The sequence below is a fragment of the Antechinus flavipes genome, chromosome 5 (genome assembly GCF_016432865.1).
Source record: "Antechinus flavipes isolate AdamAnt ecotype Samford, QLD, Australia chromosome 5, AdamAnt_v2, whole genome shotgun sequence".
NCBI lineage: Eukaryota > Metazoa > Chordata > Mammalia > Dasyuromorphia > Dasyuridae > Antechinus > Antechinus flavipes.
Window position 1 is genome coordinate 224,128,633 of NC_067402.1, and position 20,671 is coordinate 224,149,303.

The 20,671-nt window shown below is 48.7% G+C and overlaps 1 protein-coding gene across 1 annotated transcript; it reads left to right on the top strand.

The window, feature by feature from the left end:
* The first annotated feature begins 1,545 nt into the window (after positions 1–1,545).
* On the top strand, positions 1,546–20,563 carry SPRYD3 (SPRY domain containing 3). Its single transcript, XM_052000297.1, has 11 exons — positions 1,546–1,657; positions 3,838–3,984; positions 4,956–5,031; positions 5,477–5,601; positions 5,984–6,119; positions 7,139–7,327; positions 16,836–16,985; positions 17,438–17,495; positions 18,544–18,663; positions 18,744–18,916; positions 19,199–20,563. Exons 2-11 carry the CDS (start codon positions 3,857–3,859, stop codon positions 19,331–19,333), a joined length of 1,290 nt encoding a protein of 429 aa, XP_051856257.1. The 5' UTR covers positions 1,546–1,657; positions 3,838–3,856; the 3' UTR covers positions 19,334–20,563.
* The last annotated feature ends 108 nt before the right edge of the window (positions 20,564–20,671 follow it).

The window sequence follows — 20,671 nt, forward strand, 5'->3', positions numbered from 1 at the left end:
GAAATGAGTAGGTATATAGAGAATCACAGAATGTTAAAGTTAAAAGATCCCTTAGGAGTGATATATTTAGAACATAGGGTTTTGCAAAGGTGAATGTTGAAAACTAATTTTGCCTGTATTTTGAAAAAAAGGGCTATGATTAAAAATTAAAAAATAAAATAAAGGAGTGATGTAAAATACCAGACCTGTTTAGCACAGTGCCTGGCATAGAAGTAGGTGCTATTGAAATCTTTATTCCCTTTCCCTCCTGCCTTTAACCATGAACACTGGCCAACTGCTTAATCTCCCTGGGCTTTAATTACCCCTTCTAGAAAAGTGCAGCTAATACATAATATACCTGCCCAGGTGGTTGTGAGGACCACAGGAGATAATATAGAATAATACCTATATTTAAGCTAAAGCTTAAAACGCTACCAAGATACTTCAGGATACTCTGCATATGTAACTGATGATGCTAATAATAATAATAATAATAATAATAAATGATATATTTATGTGATTTATATAATTATATAATGGTAGGCACTGCACTGTACTAATTTAGGTGCTTTATACTTCTCTCATTTGATGCTCACAACAGCCTAGGGGTAGGGAGTAAATCTAAGAAATCCTTTTTCAATGTTAGTATGTACTTTTCTGCAACTCAAGTCTTAGAAAGTTTCCTTAGAGGCCTCAGGATATGTTGAAAATCAGACATGAACTCAGCTTTTCCTGGGTATTCTACCACAGGCTATTATTAGTAATAAAATAATGATATGGTTTAACCATGAAATTTATCATTATTTGCCAAATTAATTATGTATTTATTAATAAAATGATAATAATGACCGGCCTTGCCCTCAGGGAGCCTCCTCTCCCTAAGCTCAAATCTGGTCTCGCATACTTGCTGTGTGACCTTGGGCCAGTCATTCAACCCTCTCCGCCTCAATTTCCTCGTTTGTAAAATCAGCTGGAAGGGCAAACCACCGCAGTATTTTTGCCAGAAAGCCTCAAATGGGATCAGGAAGAGGCGGAGATAACCGAAAACGCTTTTTAAAAAAAAATTCACGCCTTCATTTTTTTCCCCCAAGGGGATGGTCAGGGAGAGGAGGGGACGAGGACACGGTCACAGCGTCCGGGTTGGACACCAGGGAGTGGAGGGGGAGGTGTAGGAAAGAGCACGTGCCAGGCAGGACTAGAGCGGGATGGGCCGGAAGGAGCTTAGTAACAGGCCTTACAAACGCCGGGGCACCGTAGAGAGCGGGTTGGGGGGGCCCCATCTTCCTTGCCCCACCTAGCCCGGGAGGCCGCGCCCCTGCTACCTCCTCCCGCACAGCCACGTGAGCTAGCAGAAAACCTAGGCTGTGACGTCATCTCACACCCGCCCTGCCAGTCCCCCATCACGTGACAAAGACTCCCCCTAACTCGTTCTAGCGACCAGTGCTCCAGCTCAAGACCCCGCCTTTGCCTCCCGCCCCTTGCACTCTTGACTCTTGGATTGGTCGCTTCTGGCGCCTGTCAGGGGGGCATCGCTGATTGGCTAAAGTGGGAGGACTGGGGGCGGGGCAAGTGCCTGGCCCAGTAGGAAGGGTGGGGACCCGGATGTCGGTGTTGGAGGCCTGTAGCCGATCGGCGGCGAGGGTCTGGCAGGCCCATGGAGGAGGACGAGGCTGCTGGGGTAGGCGGGGACCAGGGGGCGGGCTGCCTGCGGGACCGGTGGGCGGGTACTCAGCACCCCCGGCCCTGGACCGGGTTCCTGCGGTCTGGGCGAGGGAGAAACTGCTGTTGGCGCTAGGGGCCCTGCTGAGAGAGTGAGGGAGCTCGAGCAGCTGCCCAGGCCCCTAGGCGGGGGGGATGGAGAAGGGGGGGGTGTGCGGGCTAGGGGCTGGGGGCCTCCTCTGTAATGGGGGTCAGGGTGTGGAGGCCCGTGGAGGGAGTCACCATCTGTAATGGGGGTCAGGGTCCCGAGGCCCAGCTGTGGGGGAGCCTCCATCTGTAATGGGGGTCAGGGTCCCGAGACCCAGATATGGGAGAGCGTCCATCTGTAATGGGGTCAGGGTCCTAGAGGCCCATGGAGGGGAGTCTCCATCTGTAATGGGGGTCAGGGTGTGGGGGTCCCGAGACCCAGATGTGGGAGAGCGTCCCTCTGTAATGGGGTCAGGGTATGGGGGTCCCGAAACCCAGATGTGGGGAAGCGTCCATCTGTAATGGGGGTCAGGGTGTGGGGGTCCCGAGACCCAGATGTAGGGGAGTCTCCATCTGTAATGGGGGTCAGGGTCCCGAGACCCAGATGTAGGGGAGCCTCCATCTGTAATGGGGGTCAGGGTGTGGGGGTCCCGAGACCCAGATGTGGGGAAGCGTCCATCTGTAATGGGGTCAGGGTCCTAGAGGCCCATGGAGGGGAGTCTCCATCTGTAATGGGGTCAGGGTATGGGGGTCCCGAGACCCAGATGTGGGGGAGCCTCCATCTGTAATGGGGTCAGGGTCCTAGAGGCCCATGGAAGGGAGTCTCCATCTGTAATGGGGGTCAGGGTCCCGAGACCCAGATATGGGAGAGCGTCCATCTGTAATGGGGTCAGGGTCCTAGAGGCCCATGGAGGGGAGTCTCCATCTGTAATGGGGGTCAGGGTGTGGGGGTCCCGAGACCCAGATGTGGGGAAGCGTCCATCTGTAATGGGGGTCAGGGTCCTAGAGGCCCATGGAGGGGAGTCTCCATCTGTAATGGGGGTCAGGGTGTGGGGGTCCCGAGACCCAGATGTAGGGGAGCCTCCATCTGTAATGGGGGTCAGGGTGTGGGGGTCCCGAGACCCAGATGTAGGGGAGCCTCCATCTGTAATGGGGGTCAGGGTGTGGGGGTCCCGAGACCCAGATGTGGGAGAGCGTCCCTCTGTAATGGGGTCAGGGTATGGGGGTCCCGAGACCCAGATGTGGGGAAGCGTCCATCTGTAATGGGGGTCAGGGTCCTAGAGGCCCATGGAGGGGAGTCTCCATCTGTAATGGGGTCATGGTGTGGGGGTCCCGAGACCCAGATGTAGGGGAGCCTCCATCTGTAATGGGGGTCAGGGTGTGGGGGTCCCGAGACCCAGATGTGGGGAAGCGTCCATCTGTAATGGGGGTCAGGGTGCTGAGATCCTGAGGTCCAGATGTGGGGAGCCTTCACTTATAATAAAGGTCAAGGTCTTGGAGGCTCATGTAGGAAATCCTCTCTCTGTAATATAGGAGTCAGGGTGCTGAGGTCCTGGGGTCCAGATGTGGGGAAACTTCCCTCTGTAATGAGGATCAGGGTCCTGGGAAAGCCTCCATATGTAACGGGAGTCAGGGTGCTGAGGTCCTGGGGCCCAGATGTGAGGGAGCCTCCCTCTGCAGTGTCAGGGCCCCGTAGTGTTCCAATTTGGGGCCAAAATTTTACCAGGGCCTGACCTAGTATAACATCCTAGGATTTCACAGCCCTATTCCTCAGTCATTCAGGAAGATCGTTTAAGAGATCATTTAGGAAGTTTGCTCTTCATTTTACAAACGAAGGTGCTGGGGATTTCTGTGGTCAGCGCTGACCACGCTCTTTAGTGGTTTGAGATATGAGGAACAAGATAACTTCCCCTTTTCCCTTCCTTAACTGATAGGAAATGGGTTCGCGTAGTTTGCTGTTGGGGTTTAACTGTTATGGGAGCCAGGGAGCACGGCTTGTGCCAGGAATCGAGGCACTCCCGCGTGCCAGCTTATGCCCTTCTGCCTTGGGTAGAGTGAGGGCTCCTGACTGGGATCAAGCCTTGTAGAGTGAGAAAGCAGACCTCTGGCCTTCCTTTCTCTGCCTCCTCTCTGAGTCCCCCACTGAGGTCGAGTCTTCATTATCCCCAACAGGCTGGCTCACTTGGACAAGATGGATGACCTCAACCTGCACTACCGGTTCTTGAATTGGCGACGGCGAATAAGAGAGATCCGAGAGGTTCGGGCTGTCCGCTACCAGGAGAGATTCAAACACATCTTGGTAGAGGGAGACACATTGAGGTGGGTGTGAGCAAGGGTTTTCATAGCCTCCTTCTTGCCTGGGTTCTGGGAATGGAAAGGAAGCGGGGGATGTCTGCTTTCAGAGGGATTTCCGAAGGATCAGTCCGATGGGGTGGGATGTCAGCGGATGCTGCCCTTGGCCTGGGCTTCATGACTGGGTCCCTGCCTGGTGCTACATTGAAGAGGGGATCTCACTTTTATTGCCAGGATAGCTGGTGGCAGGCAACTCTCCCTCTGCCAGTGCCTCAGGGGACAGGGTGGATGAGGTTGTCCTGCTTTAGAGGTGAGGGGTTTCCTGATTTGAACAATTGTATGTGTACCCAGAAGATGATGTTGGGGAGAACTCAAGGTATTCTGCCCCCTCCCCATGTCTTTCTTTCACCCTCTGCTCTCGTGTATTTGTATATGCTTTCTCTCTTTCCCTGCTTGAGTCCCTTCCATATCCCTTTTCCCAGCCCTAAGTTCTCTCCTAAAGTTGTCGCTGAAGGGGGAAGGAAATAGGGTTATTTAGCCTGGAGAAGAGAAGGCTGAGGAGAGGGGACTGAATAAACCATCTTCAAATCAACGAAGGGCTTTGGGACAGAGGATAGAGACCAACCGTTCTCCAGATCTACTGAGGACAGAGCCAGAGGAAAAGGGCTGAAGCCACAACATGAGGGATTGAGGTTAGACAGGGTTGTGAGATTCCATCTGGGCAACTAAGGGAGGCTTCAAATTGTGCTCCCCTGGAAACATGGAAGAAACCAAACCTCTGTGTGGTCTGGGTTAAAGCTTGAATGGAGGAAAGGGGAGGGCTGGGATGACCTCCTAAGTACCTTGTAGTATACATCATGATACATATGATCCAGACTGTGGGGCTGGTTTTTCAGTTCTTTCCCCTTTCCTTGTGCCTGCCCCTTTAGGGGTAAATGTACTGAACTCTCCTTCCCTGGAGAGCTGGGTCAGTTAACTAATTTATTTTCCCTCCACAGTTACCATGGCAATTCTGGTGAAGTTGGCTGCTATGTGGCTCCCCGACCTCTGACAAAGGACAGCAATTATTTTGAGGTGATGGAGACAGTGGGTATAGGGGTTGGTTGACCTTCAGTGGACTCCTTTTACCAAGTTCTAGGTCTAGTCCTACTAGACTGTTATTTCAGGTCACAGGCTGTTGTGGTCCCTAAATCTGAGAAGGTGACCTGGGTTCTTACCTTTTTTTTTTTTTTTTTTTTGACCCTCTCCTTCCCTTTCTCAGCCAAGCATATCATACTTTGACCTCCCTCACCTTCCATCTTATTTTCAACCCATCTCCTGGTACCCCTATATCTTATCTCAGTATCTCTCTCCAGTACCTTCCCTTTAGTGGACCATGTCTCTTTCTTAGCCCTTACACTTCCATTTCTTCTCACCTAAACTCCTGTTGATCCCCTGATGCTTTTACTCACCTTGCATCTAGTTCTTCTAATCCTTGGGTATCCCCAGCACCTGCTGATTATGTTTCTTTTCCCCTTAGGTGTCGATTGTGGACAGTGGGGTGCGGGGCACCATTGCTGTGGGGCTGGTTCCTCAGTACTACAGCCTAGACCACCAGCCTGGCTGGCTGCCTGACTCAGTTGCCTACCATGCTGATGATGGCAAGTGAGTAGCTTGCTCGAGCCATCAGACCTCTCTGCTAGGAACAGGGGTAGTGGGGGTTTTGTGCTACGGGAAGTGACTGAGGTGGATGCGTCCTAGAACATTGTAGCAGGAGACTTCCTCTCCCTTGGATACTGAGAGGGCTCACTAAAAGGGGGAGGAGAGGAGATAGGATTTCTTCCTACTGGGCACTGCCAGTGTGGAGAGAAAGACAGGACACTGAAGGTTACCAAGATGAACATGAAAAGAAGTGACTGCTGGATCCAGCAGGGCTGTGGCATGGGGAGGATTAGGTTTAGTGGACAGAGGACGAGTCCGGGAAGGGCCCTCCCTTGCTCCATGTCTCAGATTTTGCCTTTCTATTTATTTATCCATCTGTCTGTAGGCTGTATAGTGGCCGAGCCAAAGGCCGCCAGTTTGGGACGAAATGTAGCTCTGGGGACCGGATTGGCTGTGGCATCGAGCCCGTCTCCTTTGATGTGCAGACAGCTCAGATCTTCTTTACTAAGAATGGGAAGCGGGTGAGTGGGGGTCAGTGCCCTGTGAGAGGAGGTAGCCAGGGCTTGCAGGCTTCCCAAGGTGGGATGGGACCATACTGTGGTCACAAGTGGAGCCATGAGTCAGCCTTTTTTCAGTGATCCATGGGACAGCACTGAGGGAATTGTTTGCCCCGCTGAATCATCAGTACCACCCTGTCTTGAGCTTTAGGGTGAAATCAAGATAGATAAGGTATGGTCTCAGCCATCAGAAAGCCCCCAATGTGCTGAAGGAGAAAGACACATCGTATATAGGATGCAGAGAGAGAAGGCTCCGAGTTGCCGCTCAGGGCACTGGCCCAGAGCTGCATGACCAGAGCCTTCACAACTGGGGATGGTGAGAAGTAGAGGGCATCCCTGAGGACAGAGGGAGCAGAATGCTGTGGCCATTGAAGGGACACAAGGTGTCCTTCTTGGACTTTTAGACTTGAAATACCTTTGTGGCTTCTATCCTTCCTTTGTACAACATCTTGTCTGATGTTCCTTTGCCTCCATTTGGGTTTGTCATCCCTTCAGAGAAAGGCTTATAGGGAGGGTTTAAGGGCAGACAGACAGAGCTCTCAATCTCTAGATATGTTTCCAAAGTCTGGGATTGCTTCAGGACCCCAGGCCCAGATGTTGAGCCTCAGTTTTAGTCCCAATTTACAGGTGCCCATCTCTGTCATTAATTTTGGGCAAGTCATTGAGCCTTCTTATCCCTCATCTGTGAAGTGCAGATGATATGTCTCTAACCCATTTTGTGGGGGTGCTGAGATATGTGTGGAGATATAGTGGGTGATGCCAAGGAAGTAGTGCTTCATTTGATGTCAGTAGATCTGGGCTTGACCGGCCTCTGTCTTCATTAATAAAGTGAGCACTTTCCCTACCCCCTTATAGAGTTATTGTGAAGAAAGTTTTGTAAACCTTTAAGCATTAAAGAAATGGGACTTATTAATATTTCCTATATAAGTAAAGCAGTATTTCTTATTTCTTAAACCCTGTGGGCCCATTCTCTTGTCTTACAGGTGGGCTCTACCATTATGCCTGTGTCCCCGGATGGGCTCTTCCCTGCTGTGGGCATGCATTCCCTGGGGGAAGAAGTGCGGCTACACCTGAATGCTGAACTGGGCAGTGAAGAGGATGATAGTGTGATGATGGTGGACAGTTATGAGGATGAATGGGGACGGTTACACGATGTCAAAGTATGTGGAACGGTGAGTTGGGGACTGCCTTTGGGGATGCAGTATGGAGCAGTGGAATTGGGAAGATGTCAAGACTTACAGTGGCAGGGGGGCTACCACAGTTTGATTGCCCAGTTTTGTCTTCCATGCCCTTCTCTGTTAATTTTTCTTTGTGTCAGTCCCTAGTCCTTGTATGTCAGATAGATGTGAATGAATGTCCCTAGCCTGAAAGATCAGAAAGATCTCCTTAAAGAACTGAAGCTTTGGATGATAAGGAGATTAATATTAATCTTTTCATGTCCCAAGATGTGATTCTGCCTCTTTCTATGTGTATGCTACTTAATTTGGGAGCAGGGTGATTGTAGTAACTGCATTTAATTCTCTGGTCCCTGAAACCAGTACTTTTTCTTGTTGTATGTCTTCCTTGATGCTTTTAGCTTCTGGTTACCCAAGGTTCCCTGTATTCGTCTTATTTGTGTTTAGAGCAACATGTCTTATTTGGAGGCAGAATACCAGAATTCCATTTTGTTTAATGTTTTGATATTGCTGGTTTTGGCTCTCACTACTTAGCTTTGTAAGACTATAAGACATAAAAATGTAGATTTAAGATAAATTTGCATGGTTTGTAAATCATTCTTCCCCCTCCAGACAGACAGACTGTATTTCCACCATTCTCTGGGCTTCAGATCCTAGGAAACACATAGACTATTAAAAATCAGGACATTTTTTCTATCTATCTAGCTGCAATCCTTTTTGCTGTGTTGAGAATAAACAAAGGTTGAGCCCGTGGTTCCAGGTCCTAGGGTGGCTACTCAAGATTTTCCTGGTCTATTGCCTGACCCTATGTGGGTGGATGTGACCTTTTACACATGCCAGTCTCACCAGAAACTCTCAGAAACCATGATGTTCTCAGAATAATGTTCTGTGATTGAAAACACAATGGTAGCCAGGTGGGGTGGCCAGTTTAAGAAAGGTCCCTTGCAAACAGGAATTCTGGGTGAGTCGGGCCTAGGACAGGTGAGGAGAGGAGGAAGCACCTTTGCTACAGTGGGAATGGTGCTACCCATCCTTTGTTGGGGTTTGAGGACTAGAGGTTCTGTGTTGTCTTATAAGATACCCATCCCTTTGACCCTTAACATTTTTCTTTCTTTCCTCCCCTTCCTCATCGTTTTGACAACATCTGCAAAACTGAACTTAGTACAAAGCCAGGAAGATATTTCAGTTTTCAAGTTTGCATCTCTGACCTTTCCTTAGGGAGTTTTTTCCTGGCATTCTCTTGCTGCCCTCTCCTGCCTGGACCTGTCCTTGCTCCCCTCCCAAAGTACTCCAGCTCCTCCCAACCAATCCTTTCTAATTGATGGAAGATCCTGTCCACATTTATAAATAGTCTTCCCTCCTTCCTGCCTACACCCGCTTCCTTTCCCTAGGCCCCCTCCCCAACACCCCTGCAGGCTCAGGAACGCTTTCCTTCTGTTGTGGGCTGTTGAGCTCTCCTATTCCCATCCCTTCTTTGGAAACAGCATTGCAGGAATCCTATTCCTGAGTAATTTTTTTCTCTCTGGCACTCGCTCACACCTAAGGCATCGCTCCCCAGGGTCTTGGATCACCACAGTCTTCTCAACTGTGTCTTGAATTGAGGAGACTTCACTATCCTTGTTTGTTTTTTCCCTAGTCCCAAATATGATCATTTTCTTTCCTTTTAACTTCTATCACAGTTTTGTCATCTAACTCTAAAGAGTTGTTAGTCTATAAGGACCTGGGAGGAGTCATCTTGGCCATATTCTTGCCTCCTGTTTCAGGATTTCAGAAAAAGAGAATACCATCGTTAGTCTGCCTGTCTTTTGTAATTTTCACTGTTGGTAAATCCTTACTGATGTCAATGCTAGAAGAAATGTTTTTTGAAGCTTTGTTGACTTGTACTCTTGGTGGAGATGGAGGACAAAAAGAACCTTTCCTCTGTCAAATATCCTTTTAAAACAGAGGTATTTAACCTCTTAACCCTTGAGAGCCCCTGGTACCCAAGAAGTGCATGGACAGATTTCAGGGAGTCCTGGAACTTGTGTGTGTGTGTGTGTGTGTGTGTGTGTGTGTGTGTGTGTGTGTATGTTTTCTGGTGGTATTTTACAACATTCATTTTTTTAAACTTTTTTAAAAAATTAGTTATAATTTTTTATTGACAGTACATATGCATGGGTTATTTTTTTTACAATATTATTCTTTGCACTCACTTCTGTTCTGATTTTTCCCTTCCCTCCCTCCACCCTCTCCCCTAGATGACAGGCAGTCGTCTTATACAGTCAACATTCATTTTTGTAAGATTGTGTCCTACATTTTTCTCCTTTCCTTACCTCCTCCCTCCTCAAGACAGCAAACAATCTGATATAGATTCAATATGTGCATATTTAATTAATAATTATATATTCATATATAATTAAATTGATAATTTGTGTGATGATTAAATAATTAAATATTCCATATTTGTTATGTTGTGCAGAAAAAATCAGATTAAAAAAAAGAAACAAAAATGGTAAAAACCACAATGCTTTAATATACATTCAGTCTCCATAGTTCTCTCTCTGGGTGTGATTGGCATTTTCCATTCCAAGTCTATATAGAATTGCCTTGAATCACTGCATTGTTGAGAAGAGCCAAGTCTATTACAATTGATCATCATATAATCTTCTGCTGCCTATGATTTACTCAGCATTAGTTCATGTAAGTCCTTCTAGGATTTTCTGAAATCAGCCTGCTCATCATTTCTTAATAGAGCCAATAATATTCCGTTACATTTCATATACCATAACTTAACTAGCCATTCCCTAACGGATGGACATTCATTCAGTTTCCAGTTCCTTGCCACTATAAAAAGGGCTGCTACAAATGTTTTTGCACATGGGGGTCCTTTTCCCTTTTTTATGATCTCTTTAGGATATAGACCCAGTAGAGACACTGTTGGATCAAAGGGTATGCATTTTGGTAGTCCTTTGGGCATAGTTTCAAGTTGCTCTCCAGAATGGTTGGATTCCACCAATTCTGCCAACAATGCATTAGTGTTGGAATTTGATTTTAAAAATATTTTGGGAGGCAGCTAGGTAATGATGGATTGAGCACTGACCCAGAAGTCAGGAGGACCTAAGTTCAAATTTGGCCTCAAATACTTGATACTTCTAGCTTTGTGACCTTGGACAAGTCACTTAACCCTGATTGCCTCACCAAAAAATAAATAACTACAATTAGTTTAATGTAATTTGTTTCCTTTATGATCCTATGTATTTTATGCCTTCAAAAATGTGATTCTGAGAAGGGTCCATAGGTTTTACCAGACTATGGAAGAGAAGCCCTGTTTGAAATCATGAAAATAGGAAAGGAGCGTGGAGCTTGGGAGAAGGTGGGACTTGGCCAGAGCTCCATAGAGCAGGTAAGTAAGTGGCAGAGCTAGGAAGAGCATTCAGCCCTGGCTTCCCCTGTCAGATTTGGAGCTCATGATTTTGGAACCTACAATGTTAACATTTCAATTTCAAGACATTATGTGTACAGAGCACTGTCAGACTGTTGCTTTTGCCTCCAAGTTTCTAGTCAGCTTTTTTTTCCCCTCTTCCTCCTAAGATAAAGCTCGAGTCCTTGATCTTAGCTCTCCTTTCTGGCAGCCCCTACCCCCTTCCTTTTGGCACTTGAGTTCATGTGAGTGCCTCCACATTCTCTCTTCCCTCCAGCTCATTTTTGGGGGCTCCTCCCAAAAGAATCTGAAACATTCCTCCCTCTCTTTTTCCTTGCCCAGTTTTGCTTTAATAATCCTTCAATTGATGGGTACCCACTTTGTTTCCAATTCTTTGTTCCCACAACTAATGTTGCTATGAATTTTTTGGCATATAATGATCATTCCTTTCTGTCTTGAAGAAGTAGTGAGATTGCCGGGTCAAAGGAAATGGTTGGACAATTTAGTCTCCTTTCTTGCTTAATTCTAAATTGCTCTCTGGAAGAGTTCCATGAGCAGAGAATTAGTGTGTGTTTCTTCCTTCAACTCCAACATTGACTGTTTCCAGTTTTTGTTCTTTTAACCAGATTGTGTGGTGAGAAAGCTAAAAGCTTGGAGTTGGTTTAAATTGCATTTCTCTTACTGTTTGTGATCTGACCCATGGCTTCATCGGGTGGGTCTGGGAAGTGAATCTGGTGTTTGTTCATATCTTTTGCTTATTCGGTGGTTCTTGCCGCCTGAGATGGATTTCACTTTTTTATTCTACAAAACCATGCCCCTAAGCTCTAACTTTCTTTGAGAATTGCTAAGTGGTAGTGAAGGCAGACACACCTGCCTTCTCCTTGCCTCCAGGCTTAGTGCTATGAGGTAATGCTTGGGGAGGGGAAGGCAGCTCTGGGGGATTAGACTCATTTCTTTCTTTATTCGTGTTGGAAACTCCTTTTGACAACTCCTTAGAGACAAGGCAACATCTTCCGTATACAAAGTGGAGTGAGTACTGGCCCCCACCCTGGGGTTATGGGGTGGGGGGAGGGGCCCTTCATAGAGACCCACCCCAGAAGGAAACCGTGTTGAAGCCTGACCTATTCTTGTTCATGTTTTCTGTGTAGCTGTTGGGGAGGAGAGGGGGGAGAAGAGAGCAGAGGGCCCTAGGGCGCTGAGCCTTTGCTTGCTCTTGTCACAGGGGATTAGGGTCTGGGTTGGCAAGCTGAGAGGGCAGGTGCCCATAGGGAAAGGAAGCTGGAAAGGTGGTGATGGATTGGGGGCAAGGGGCGTGGGGAAGGGAGCAGGTTTTTGGAGGCACTTCTCAGTTCTACTGTTCTGTAACATTGGGCTATTGTTTGTCTTTCCTGGGCCTCCAGGGCTTTCTTCGAGAAGAATTGCTAAACTGGTCCCCAAGCCCTTTACAATGGAGGTCTTAGTGGTATAGAACCCAAAGGGGAAGATTTCATTTTTGATTTATTGGGATTAAGCAAATAGTTTACTGGAGAGTGGAATAAATTTGGGATTATACAGGAAGAGCTAGCAATCAGTGGTTGGGGAGCCAGGTAGGTGGGAGATGACAGTAGAAGGGAATGAGAGCAGCTCTGAGCACCTTCAGTGGCCATATGTTCCTGAGGGACTGGCATCTTTAATTTTGGGTAGTACATTGCGGGGACTGTTGACAGCCCTCTTCAAGGAAAATGCAGTGTATACATTGTTTTTTTCTGGACTTTTTTTCCCTCTCTTTTATTCTTTTTTTTGGGGGGGGGAGAGAGCAGAGAAGAGGAATAGTTGGGAAAATTGAGATGATATAAAAACAAAATCAATCAATGAAATCTAAATTAAAGCACTCATCCTATCACATTACAGATTCTGTTCAGTTCAGTTCAATGAAATAGAAGATAGGCCCTTGAAGAATCAGAGTAGAGACACCCAGAGGCAATAGAAATGTCTGGTGGGCAGGAGGGAGTTGCAGCATCAGCTCACAAATGTTTACTAGCATCAATTAGGAATGTGAAGCTAACAAAAGGGAATGGTTCCTACCTTCAAAGAACCTCCATCCTTCTGGGACAGGAACAATATCGGTGCATAAATTTAAATGCATACATAGTAAATACAAAGTGTAACTTTAGTACGGACATCAGGAGAGGCCTCCTAGAAGAGGGGTCCTGTGAGCTGAAGCTCCCCATTCTAAGAGGCAGAGAAAGGCACACTTCTCAGGCTTGGCAGATGGCCCATGCAAAAGCACCCAAGTGTTGTGGATGAGAAACACATTGGACAGTTTGGCTGCAGCTTGGGATGTGTGAAGAGGAGGACTATGTAATGTGTTAGCAACTGGGTGTCCAACTGATGAGTGAGTGTTTTATCCCAGGATTTTGAGAGAGTCATGGGGCTTATTGAGCAAGGAAATGACATGATAAAGCCAGTGAATTAGGAAAATTACTTTTGCAGCTGTGTGTCTTTATAGAGAGAATATTGAGGTGGGGAGATCTTTACGAGGCTCTTGGGTCCATAGGAGAAGTGAGAAGGGCCTGAATTAGAGTTGGAGGTTGTGCTTTTGGAGAAAAGGCTATTACCAGTGGTGAAGCTCCCATTCAGCAGGAAGGGCAACATTAAGACTTTGTACACCTGGCAGAGGTTAGCCGAGTAACAAGAGAGAAGAATAACCGAAGCATTTATTAAGTGATTTTTGTATACCAGGTGCTGCGCTAAACTCTGGGAGTGCAAATACAAAATCAAGGATCTCTGAGAGGTGTTTCTGGGTAACAGGAATAATTTGTGGGGGGATTTGATTGACATGCCCTCTCCAGAAGCTGTGGTGGTGCTGGTTTGATGTTAGCTCCTAGAGCAAAAGGTGAAAAGGGCAGGGGATGGGACTGGCCGATTTGAGCAGACTCGCACCCTGCCAGGATGGGGGTTCCAACAGCAGTAGCTGAGTAAGATGACTGTGGCCAAGGAATGTACCGGCAGCTCAACCCTACACTCCTCAGCCACACAGGAGCGAGCCAGACAAGGCCTGCAGGGTGGTCAGTAACTCTTCTGGGGTGGCTGTCAACCGACTTGGACAAAACTCACACAGGATGACAGGGCGTGGGTGGGTTACAGTGTGTGCTAGAGAGCTTCCAGACCGGTGAAGTAGAGTAGTGTGTCAGATGAGATCTTTCATTGTCTGTGGAGACCCATGAGATCCAATGATAGAGAACAGAGACTTGGAGAGGGAGGGAGAAGGGAAGAAGGGAGAAAAAGAAGAGCGGAGAGAGGGAGAGAAGAGAGAGAATGATTTATTATAGTCATCTGTGTTTGTCAAGCCTCTGAGAAAGTAGGAACAGTATTTCTTTCAGTGCCTAGCACAGTGCTCTGTAAACAGCTTTGTTAAGGGACAGGTCAATTCTCTTGGAACGTCCACAGCTGGGGATCACAGCATTTGAAGGCGTTGCAGGGCAGTCTTTGCTGACACAGGTGTGCTGGGAACAGATGAATTGGAGGCAGAGGGAAGAAGAGAGAGATCAGACAACGCAAAGGCCTCTCAGTCAGAGAACGCAACTGCCTCTTAGTCTCCTTGTATCATCCTCTCACAAGAGGAGATCCATTCTGCAGGTCTGGCTTGGATCTCCAGCAGACACTGTCAGGTGGCTCCCATGAATTCCAGCAGCTCCCATGTATTCCAACACAGCTTCTGTCTTAGTTTTTGGGTGTTGCACAGGACAGGGAGAAAGGTATAATCAAAAGAGAATCCTACCCTGTCTATTCCTGTCACCACAGTAATACTTCTTCCTGAGGAAGCCGAACAAATCAGATTAGAACAGAAGATTTAGGCTTTTTTATGCTTCTCTATTTTTCACCTTCCCTCACCCACCCCCACATAATTTTTCTCATCCATCTGAACTGGTTGAAGAAAGATTGACTTTAGGGTACCATAGAGACTTGGGAAGAAGTTGGTGTTTTTTTTTTTTTTTTTTTTTCTGGGATAGGAGAAAGCTGAAAGTACAGGACAAAAAGTTCTGTAGCGGAAGACATGTTTAGGTTTTCCAGGACTTAGGAGGGATTTATGCAGAATACTTACAACTCCTATATTACTACATTCCAGATATATCTAGAGACCTTTTGATTTCCCCCATTTCCTGGCTTATGGAATTTCCTTAGTTCTTCTAGTCCATAAAGCCTCATATTCCTTGGACAAAACTACAACAGCTGCCCTCCCTAGGGCTGGGGCAGAGGGGAATTTTGAAGCATGTTTTTCTCAGAGATCGAGGTCTGGACTAGATGTCTCTTGGCCTGGGACTGGGGAACGTTGTGTTTCCTACATTAGGGCCAATTGGATAGTGTGGGTTAAGGGCAGCTGTGGTGTGGGGTCCCCTGCTCCCATTCCCAATGTTGCAGTATTGGAAGGAAATGATAAGTTGGGAGCTGCTCTTGAAAGATGAAAATAGCCACTCTATCCTTGCCTTTTCTCCTGACCCCCTTGCCTGCTAGCCCCACAAAGCCTAGAAGAAGGGGACACTGAGCCCAGCTAATGGAAAAGATGAGGCCTTGTGTGAGAAGCAGGGAGGAAAGGAAGGACAGGGGAATACCACACAAGCCAATCGTGCTGAAGAGATGGAATAAAGGAATGAGTAGCCTTAGGAGAAGATACCCTAGAGGATAAAAGAGTAGAGTCAGCTGGGACGGTCTGGAGCAGGTGAGGGGCAGATCTGCTGCTGTAGTGGAAGTGAAGCTGAAGTGGGAGTCTCTGCCTGTAAGAGGCTGTCTGACAGCTACTCCTGTGACATGGGAGGAAGGGAGAGCTCGTGGGGAACAGCAGGCTTTCTCCCAAACTCTACCTGCCTCCTCCCGGTCTCACAACACCTCTTCTCAGGGGAGGCTGGGCAGCCAGGCTTGAGGTAGTGGAGCTTTGGGAACAGAAAGCCAAAGGAAAATTGTGCTCCCTCCTTCCTTCATCTCTGAAGGCTTAGGAGAAAGGCCGAGAATAACTTTTTGGGTGTGTTGCGTTAGGGTTCTAGAAATCCCAAGAGGTGGAAGGGTTGGTGATTCTCCTGAGTACAATTTTTTTTTTTCTCAGGGGAGGTGGATCTCAGAGGGGTAGTTCTGGCTAATTAAAAAGGGATTAAGGAATCCCAGGTGATATTGGAAGAAGGGAGTGAGTCATAGTCCTCTGTTACCATGGCAGCTGATAAATATACACACCCAAGGTGGGGGTATTCAATCATGCCCAAGGAGTGCCATTGTGGGAGTAAGGAGCCCCAAGAATCCTCAAGCCATCTCTGCTTCCCTTAGCAATTTGAAGAGGATGGAGGCTAGGAAGAGGAGCTTTTGATTCCAAACTTGAAGATGAAGTGAGGGAAGGGACCCCTGAATGAAAAGGAGGATGCCAGAAGCATTTTGGATTTGACCTCTCTCCTTCTCTTCCTTAAATTTGAGTGGAACCAGGAGTCCCAAGGCCTACGTTCCCTTGGCTTTTTCCAGGCCCAATGGCAAGTAGACGACCCTGAAAAATCATATCAATCCCAACTCAGACAGAAGGCTCCTGGTCTTCTTCCAGCATCTGGAGTTCCTCTTTCCCCTCTCCCCTGTCCCTCTTCTGGCCCTCTCAGGCCAGATCAGGATCATACCTAAATTGCCCTTAATGCATTGCCTGGTTTCCTGTACAACTTCCCTGCTTCTCTGCCCCTTAAAAGTTAAGGCTCCTCTCAGACATGAAGAAGCCAACCACGCTGGCTGGAAGATGGTGACATGGGCAGGGTAGACGTGGCTACCTCTTGAAGATTTCCTCCGGGCAGCTCAGCTATTAACTTTGGTTTTTGTGCTATTCCTCACTCTTAACCCAGTAATACGAGAAAAATGTTGACCAACCCCAAGAGAACTCTAGCTCGGGGAACAAGCTGCGGAGCAGCAGGGAGGAAATTATTCCAGTCCTGTTTAGCCACAATCTAGTACTGTTTCCCAAGTCTGCTCCTAGACATTCAAGCAGATTGTACCTCTAGCAGCCCACCCTGTTCTCAGAGAAGACTTAAGTTTCCTTGGCACTGAAGTTTGGGCTGAGTTTTTTAGCATCAACCACCCTACCATTGCTGCTTCCCTCCACAGCTGCTGGAGTATGTGGGGAAGGGCAAGAGCATCATTGATGTGGGGCTGGCCCAAGCCCGCCACCCGCTCAGCACACGAAGTCACTACTTTGAGGTGGAGATTGTAGACCCTGGGGAAAAGTGCTACATTGCCTTGGGGCTGGCAAGAAAGGTGAGAGGTAGACCTAAAATGGAGTGGGAGGGCTAGGGTGGACCTAACTTGCCCCTGTGGCTATGGGAGAAAAGAATTGGGGGGGATAGGGGGAGGGAAGGGGGGATGTGTGCAGAGCCACAACTGGAGGCTGGGTTTGCCTGAGAAGATGGAAGAGCTTCCTTTTGCACACATGTGCACAGTCATACATACACCTTCTCAGGCCTACATACATAGAGTCACAGACCCAAGGACTTGGTGCCCAAAGAGTACCAGCTCTTGGGCTTTGGTCCTTTGGCATTTGAGCACCCTGTCATTTCCCCTAACACTCACTCTCACCTGGGCAAGTTTTGGCTGGGGTGGGGGTGGGCGATTGGCATTTTTTACAAGGTTCAAGCGTGGGTGGAGAAAGTTTGGGGAGGGCCTTTCCCCTTTCCCAGTACCCCAGACCTCTCTCTTCCTGCCTTGGCCAGGATTATCCCAAGAATAGGCATCCTGGCTGGAGTAGAGGTTCCGTGGCATATCATGCAGGTAATTGGAGGGATCTGGGTTCTTGGGTTGGGGGTGAGGGCCTTTTCCTCCCTCCCTTGGTCTACCTTGGAGGAAGCTGGGGGTGGGGGTGGGGAATGATGTAGGGACCTGATATCATGGAGGGAAAACCTTATGTTTCTGTGTGTCAATCCCGTGCCCCTCATCCCCACCCCACTTCTGAGCCTGCTCTTCTTTTTCCCTCCCTTCTACCCGGAGTGTTCTGCCTTATTTCTGTTCCACTTCTCTGAACACTTGGGTATTTTTCTTCCCAGCCCTAGGAGCAAGACGGAAGGGGGAGACCTGGGGGCCAAGCTCTGGGACATTCCAGGGCTCTGAGTTGGCTTTCTCCCCACCCCACCCCTGCAGATTCCTTTTTTTTTTCCTCTTGTGTTTTGTTCCCTTTAAACACTCTTTTCCCAACTAAAATTTTCTTTTGAATGTTTTCTTTTTTGGTATTACAAACCTGACGAACATCAGAACAGAAAATGAGGGTTCTATGAGAGACATGAATTCCTCATGAGCTTATTTATTTCTTAAAATCCATGTTACTTTTAATCTGATAGTCCCAGCACTCACTGTTTTACTTAAGTGATCCATTGTTACACTTCTACTCTCTTGAGTATCATTTTAAATGTATCATTTGGAGTCCCCTTGAGGGGGGCCACATTCTCCCTGTCTCTTCTTCACTGCTTACTTTGGGCCATCTATCCCTTAGGCCAATTCCCTGGAGTTCTCCATTTTCCAATCCCTCAGATGACCAGTCTGAAGTAGAATTGAAGCTGGAAATTCTGGATTTCAGGTCCCTATTTGACCTCTGACAAGCTGTGTGACTGTTAAACAAATGACTTTTAACTTCTCTGAACCCACGTCCTCATGAATAAGATGAGGACCATAAAGCTTGCACATTCCACAGGATCCTCAAAGGATTTTTGTAAAGTTGAAATAATGTCTATGGGATCTCTTCAAAAAGGCATTAAAGTAACAACTAAACCTTCGGCCGCCTCCCCACAAATGAGTCTGTTTCTCTCCCTCCGCCTCTCTTAACTAGATGATGGAAAGATCTTCCACGGCAGTGGTGTAGGGGACCCTTTTGGGCCGCGCTGTTATAAAGGAGATATCATGGGCTGTGGGATCATGTTTCCACGAGATTATATTTTGGACAGTGAAGGTGAGTAGGTGGGAGGGAGGAAGGGGGGCAAAGCACAGGCCTTGGGGACAGGACCCCAGCCCCTGCTCTTGCTCTCCTAGGAGACAGTGATGACAGTTGTGACACGGTGATCCTGTCTCCCACTCCTCGAGCTGTCCGAAATGTAATGTACCTACACCAGGAGGGGGAGGAAGAAGAGGAGGAGGAGGAGGAGGAAGAGGAGGAAGAAGATGGGGAAGAGATGGAGCAAGAGCATGAGGGAAAAAAGGTGGTGGTAAGTGTGGGCAGCTGAGTATTTTGAGGGAGGCAATAGGAGGGACTTTGGGGGACACTAAGATGTCGGGGAGCTGGGCTGGGGCTTGGAGGAAGCCGCAGGAGAGTGGCCCTGGGCGAGGATGGTCTGGGTGGCCGGCCCCAGCACGCCCCCTTGTGGCTGCTCTGTGCTGCTGCCCCCAGTGTGCCTCCCTGTGGGGGGATAGGAAAGGCTCTCAGGGCTGAATACCTGGGCCCCGGGGCCGGGAGTGCTTAAGACACAGCCCGCTTCCTGTCCCCACAGGTGTTCTTCACTCGAAATGGCAAGATCATCGGCAAGAAGGATGCCCTTGTGCCCCCTGGAGGCTTCTTCCCCACTATTGGGATGCTGAGTAGTGGCGAGAAGGTCAAAGTGGACCTGCACCCTCTGAGCGGCTAGGGCCCCCGCGGCGCCCCCTCTCTCCCTCCTTCCAGGACCGTACACCCAGTTCGTGGCCTCTCCTCCCCGCCCTCTTCCTTCCCCTGGCCCCTGCCTCCTCCTCCCGGTTTGAGGAGGGCTTTAGTCTGTCTCTGGCCCCTGCTTGGTTGAGCACCAGGCGGAGCCTGCCGGGCCAGGCGGTTCTCCAGCGTCAGCCTCTCTGGTCCTGGTGTCCCCTTCCTCACCATTCCTTGGGGCTGAGGCCCCAATATGACAGGGATGTACCAACCATGCTGCCCTGGGGGTTTTTGCCAGTGGCTCTGAGGCCCTCTCCCTTCCCAGGCCCCTGGCTCCTGGGTCAAAGCAGGCGAGACCTGGTCGCCGGCCTAATCGGGCCAGGTTTGTGCCTCGGTGTAAAGCTACAATATCCTTCCCTTGACCCAAGGGCTGGACACTGCACAGAGCATCCAGCAGTTTTTAAAATGCCAGCTTTGCCTAAACCTGGGGCAGTTCTCCAAGGTGGGACTGGAGAACCGGACCACGCCAGTTGGTCTTGCTCAAAGATCTCTGCTTCCTTCCATCTCTTTGTCTACTGAATGTCTGTGATATTTGCTGCTTTGGTCTGTCCCTCTTCCCGCCCCTGCTGGCAGGGCTTGGGGTGAGGCTCTTTGCTTGTACTGACTCTTGCCCCAAGTAGTCTAGGGACGCCCTCTTGTTGTACCATTGACCCACGGAGAAACCTCCCCAAACAACTTGGTGCCAAGTGCTGGGGAAGACGCGGCTCCTTTGGCTCACTCCGGAGCTGCTTCCTGGTGCCAGCCCCAGGACAGGTGTGGGGGAGCGCAGTGACCCCAGAGTCCTTGCTCTAGGCCCTCCCTTCCTTCCCCTGTATCCCCCTCCCACTTTTCCTCTCGGGGGAGTGGGATGTCTGCTTGCTGCTTGTTCACGTTGCCCGGTTTGCGTCAGTGTTTGATTCCGACTCTTATGCTCTCTCCCCTACTCCCACTCTGGGCTCTCCCCTTCCCCTTCCTCCCCTCCGTGACAGGAGACAGGAGCTCCTTGCCCTGGTTGGCACAGAAGGAATGGGGCCTCTAGGGGAAAGGAGGGGCTGAGCTGCTGTGCTGCTGGGGGACCTAGACCTCTGGCCTCCCTCCACCCCCCATCTTCCCTGCACTATGATGTATGAAATGTATGTACAGACCAGAGATGTTTATACAGCCAATAAAGATGGAGTTTCCATATTTATCAGTACGGCTGGGATGCCCACATCCTTGGCAGGAGACGTTGGCTTTGCAGTGTAGTGTGGGACAGGGACCTAGCGGCTCTAGGGGACGCGGGGAGTGCAGTTGTGCACAGGGG

Coding starts and splice junctions, on each gene's coding strand:
- SPRYD3 (XM_052000297.1), top strand. CDS start 3,857: ATGGATGACCTCAACCTGCACTACCGGTTCTTGAATTGGCGACGGCGA. Junction 6,120..7,138: donor TTACTAAGAATGGGAAGCGG/GTGAGTGGGGGT, acceptor CTTGTCTTACAG/GTGGGCTCTACCATTATGCC. Junction 18,917..19,198: donor ATGAGGGAAAAAAGGTGGTG/GTAAGTGTGGGC, acceptor CTGTCCCCACAG/GTGTTCTTCACTCGAAATGG.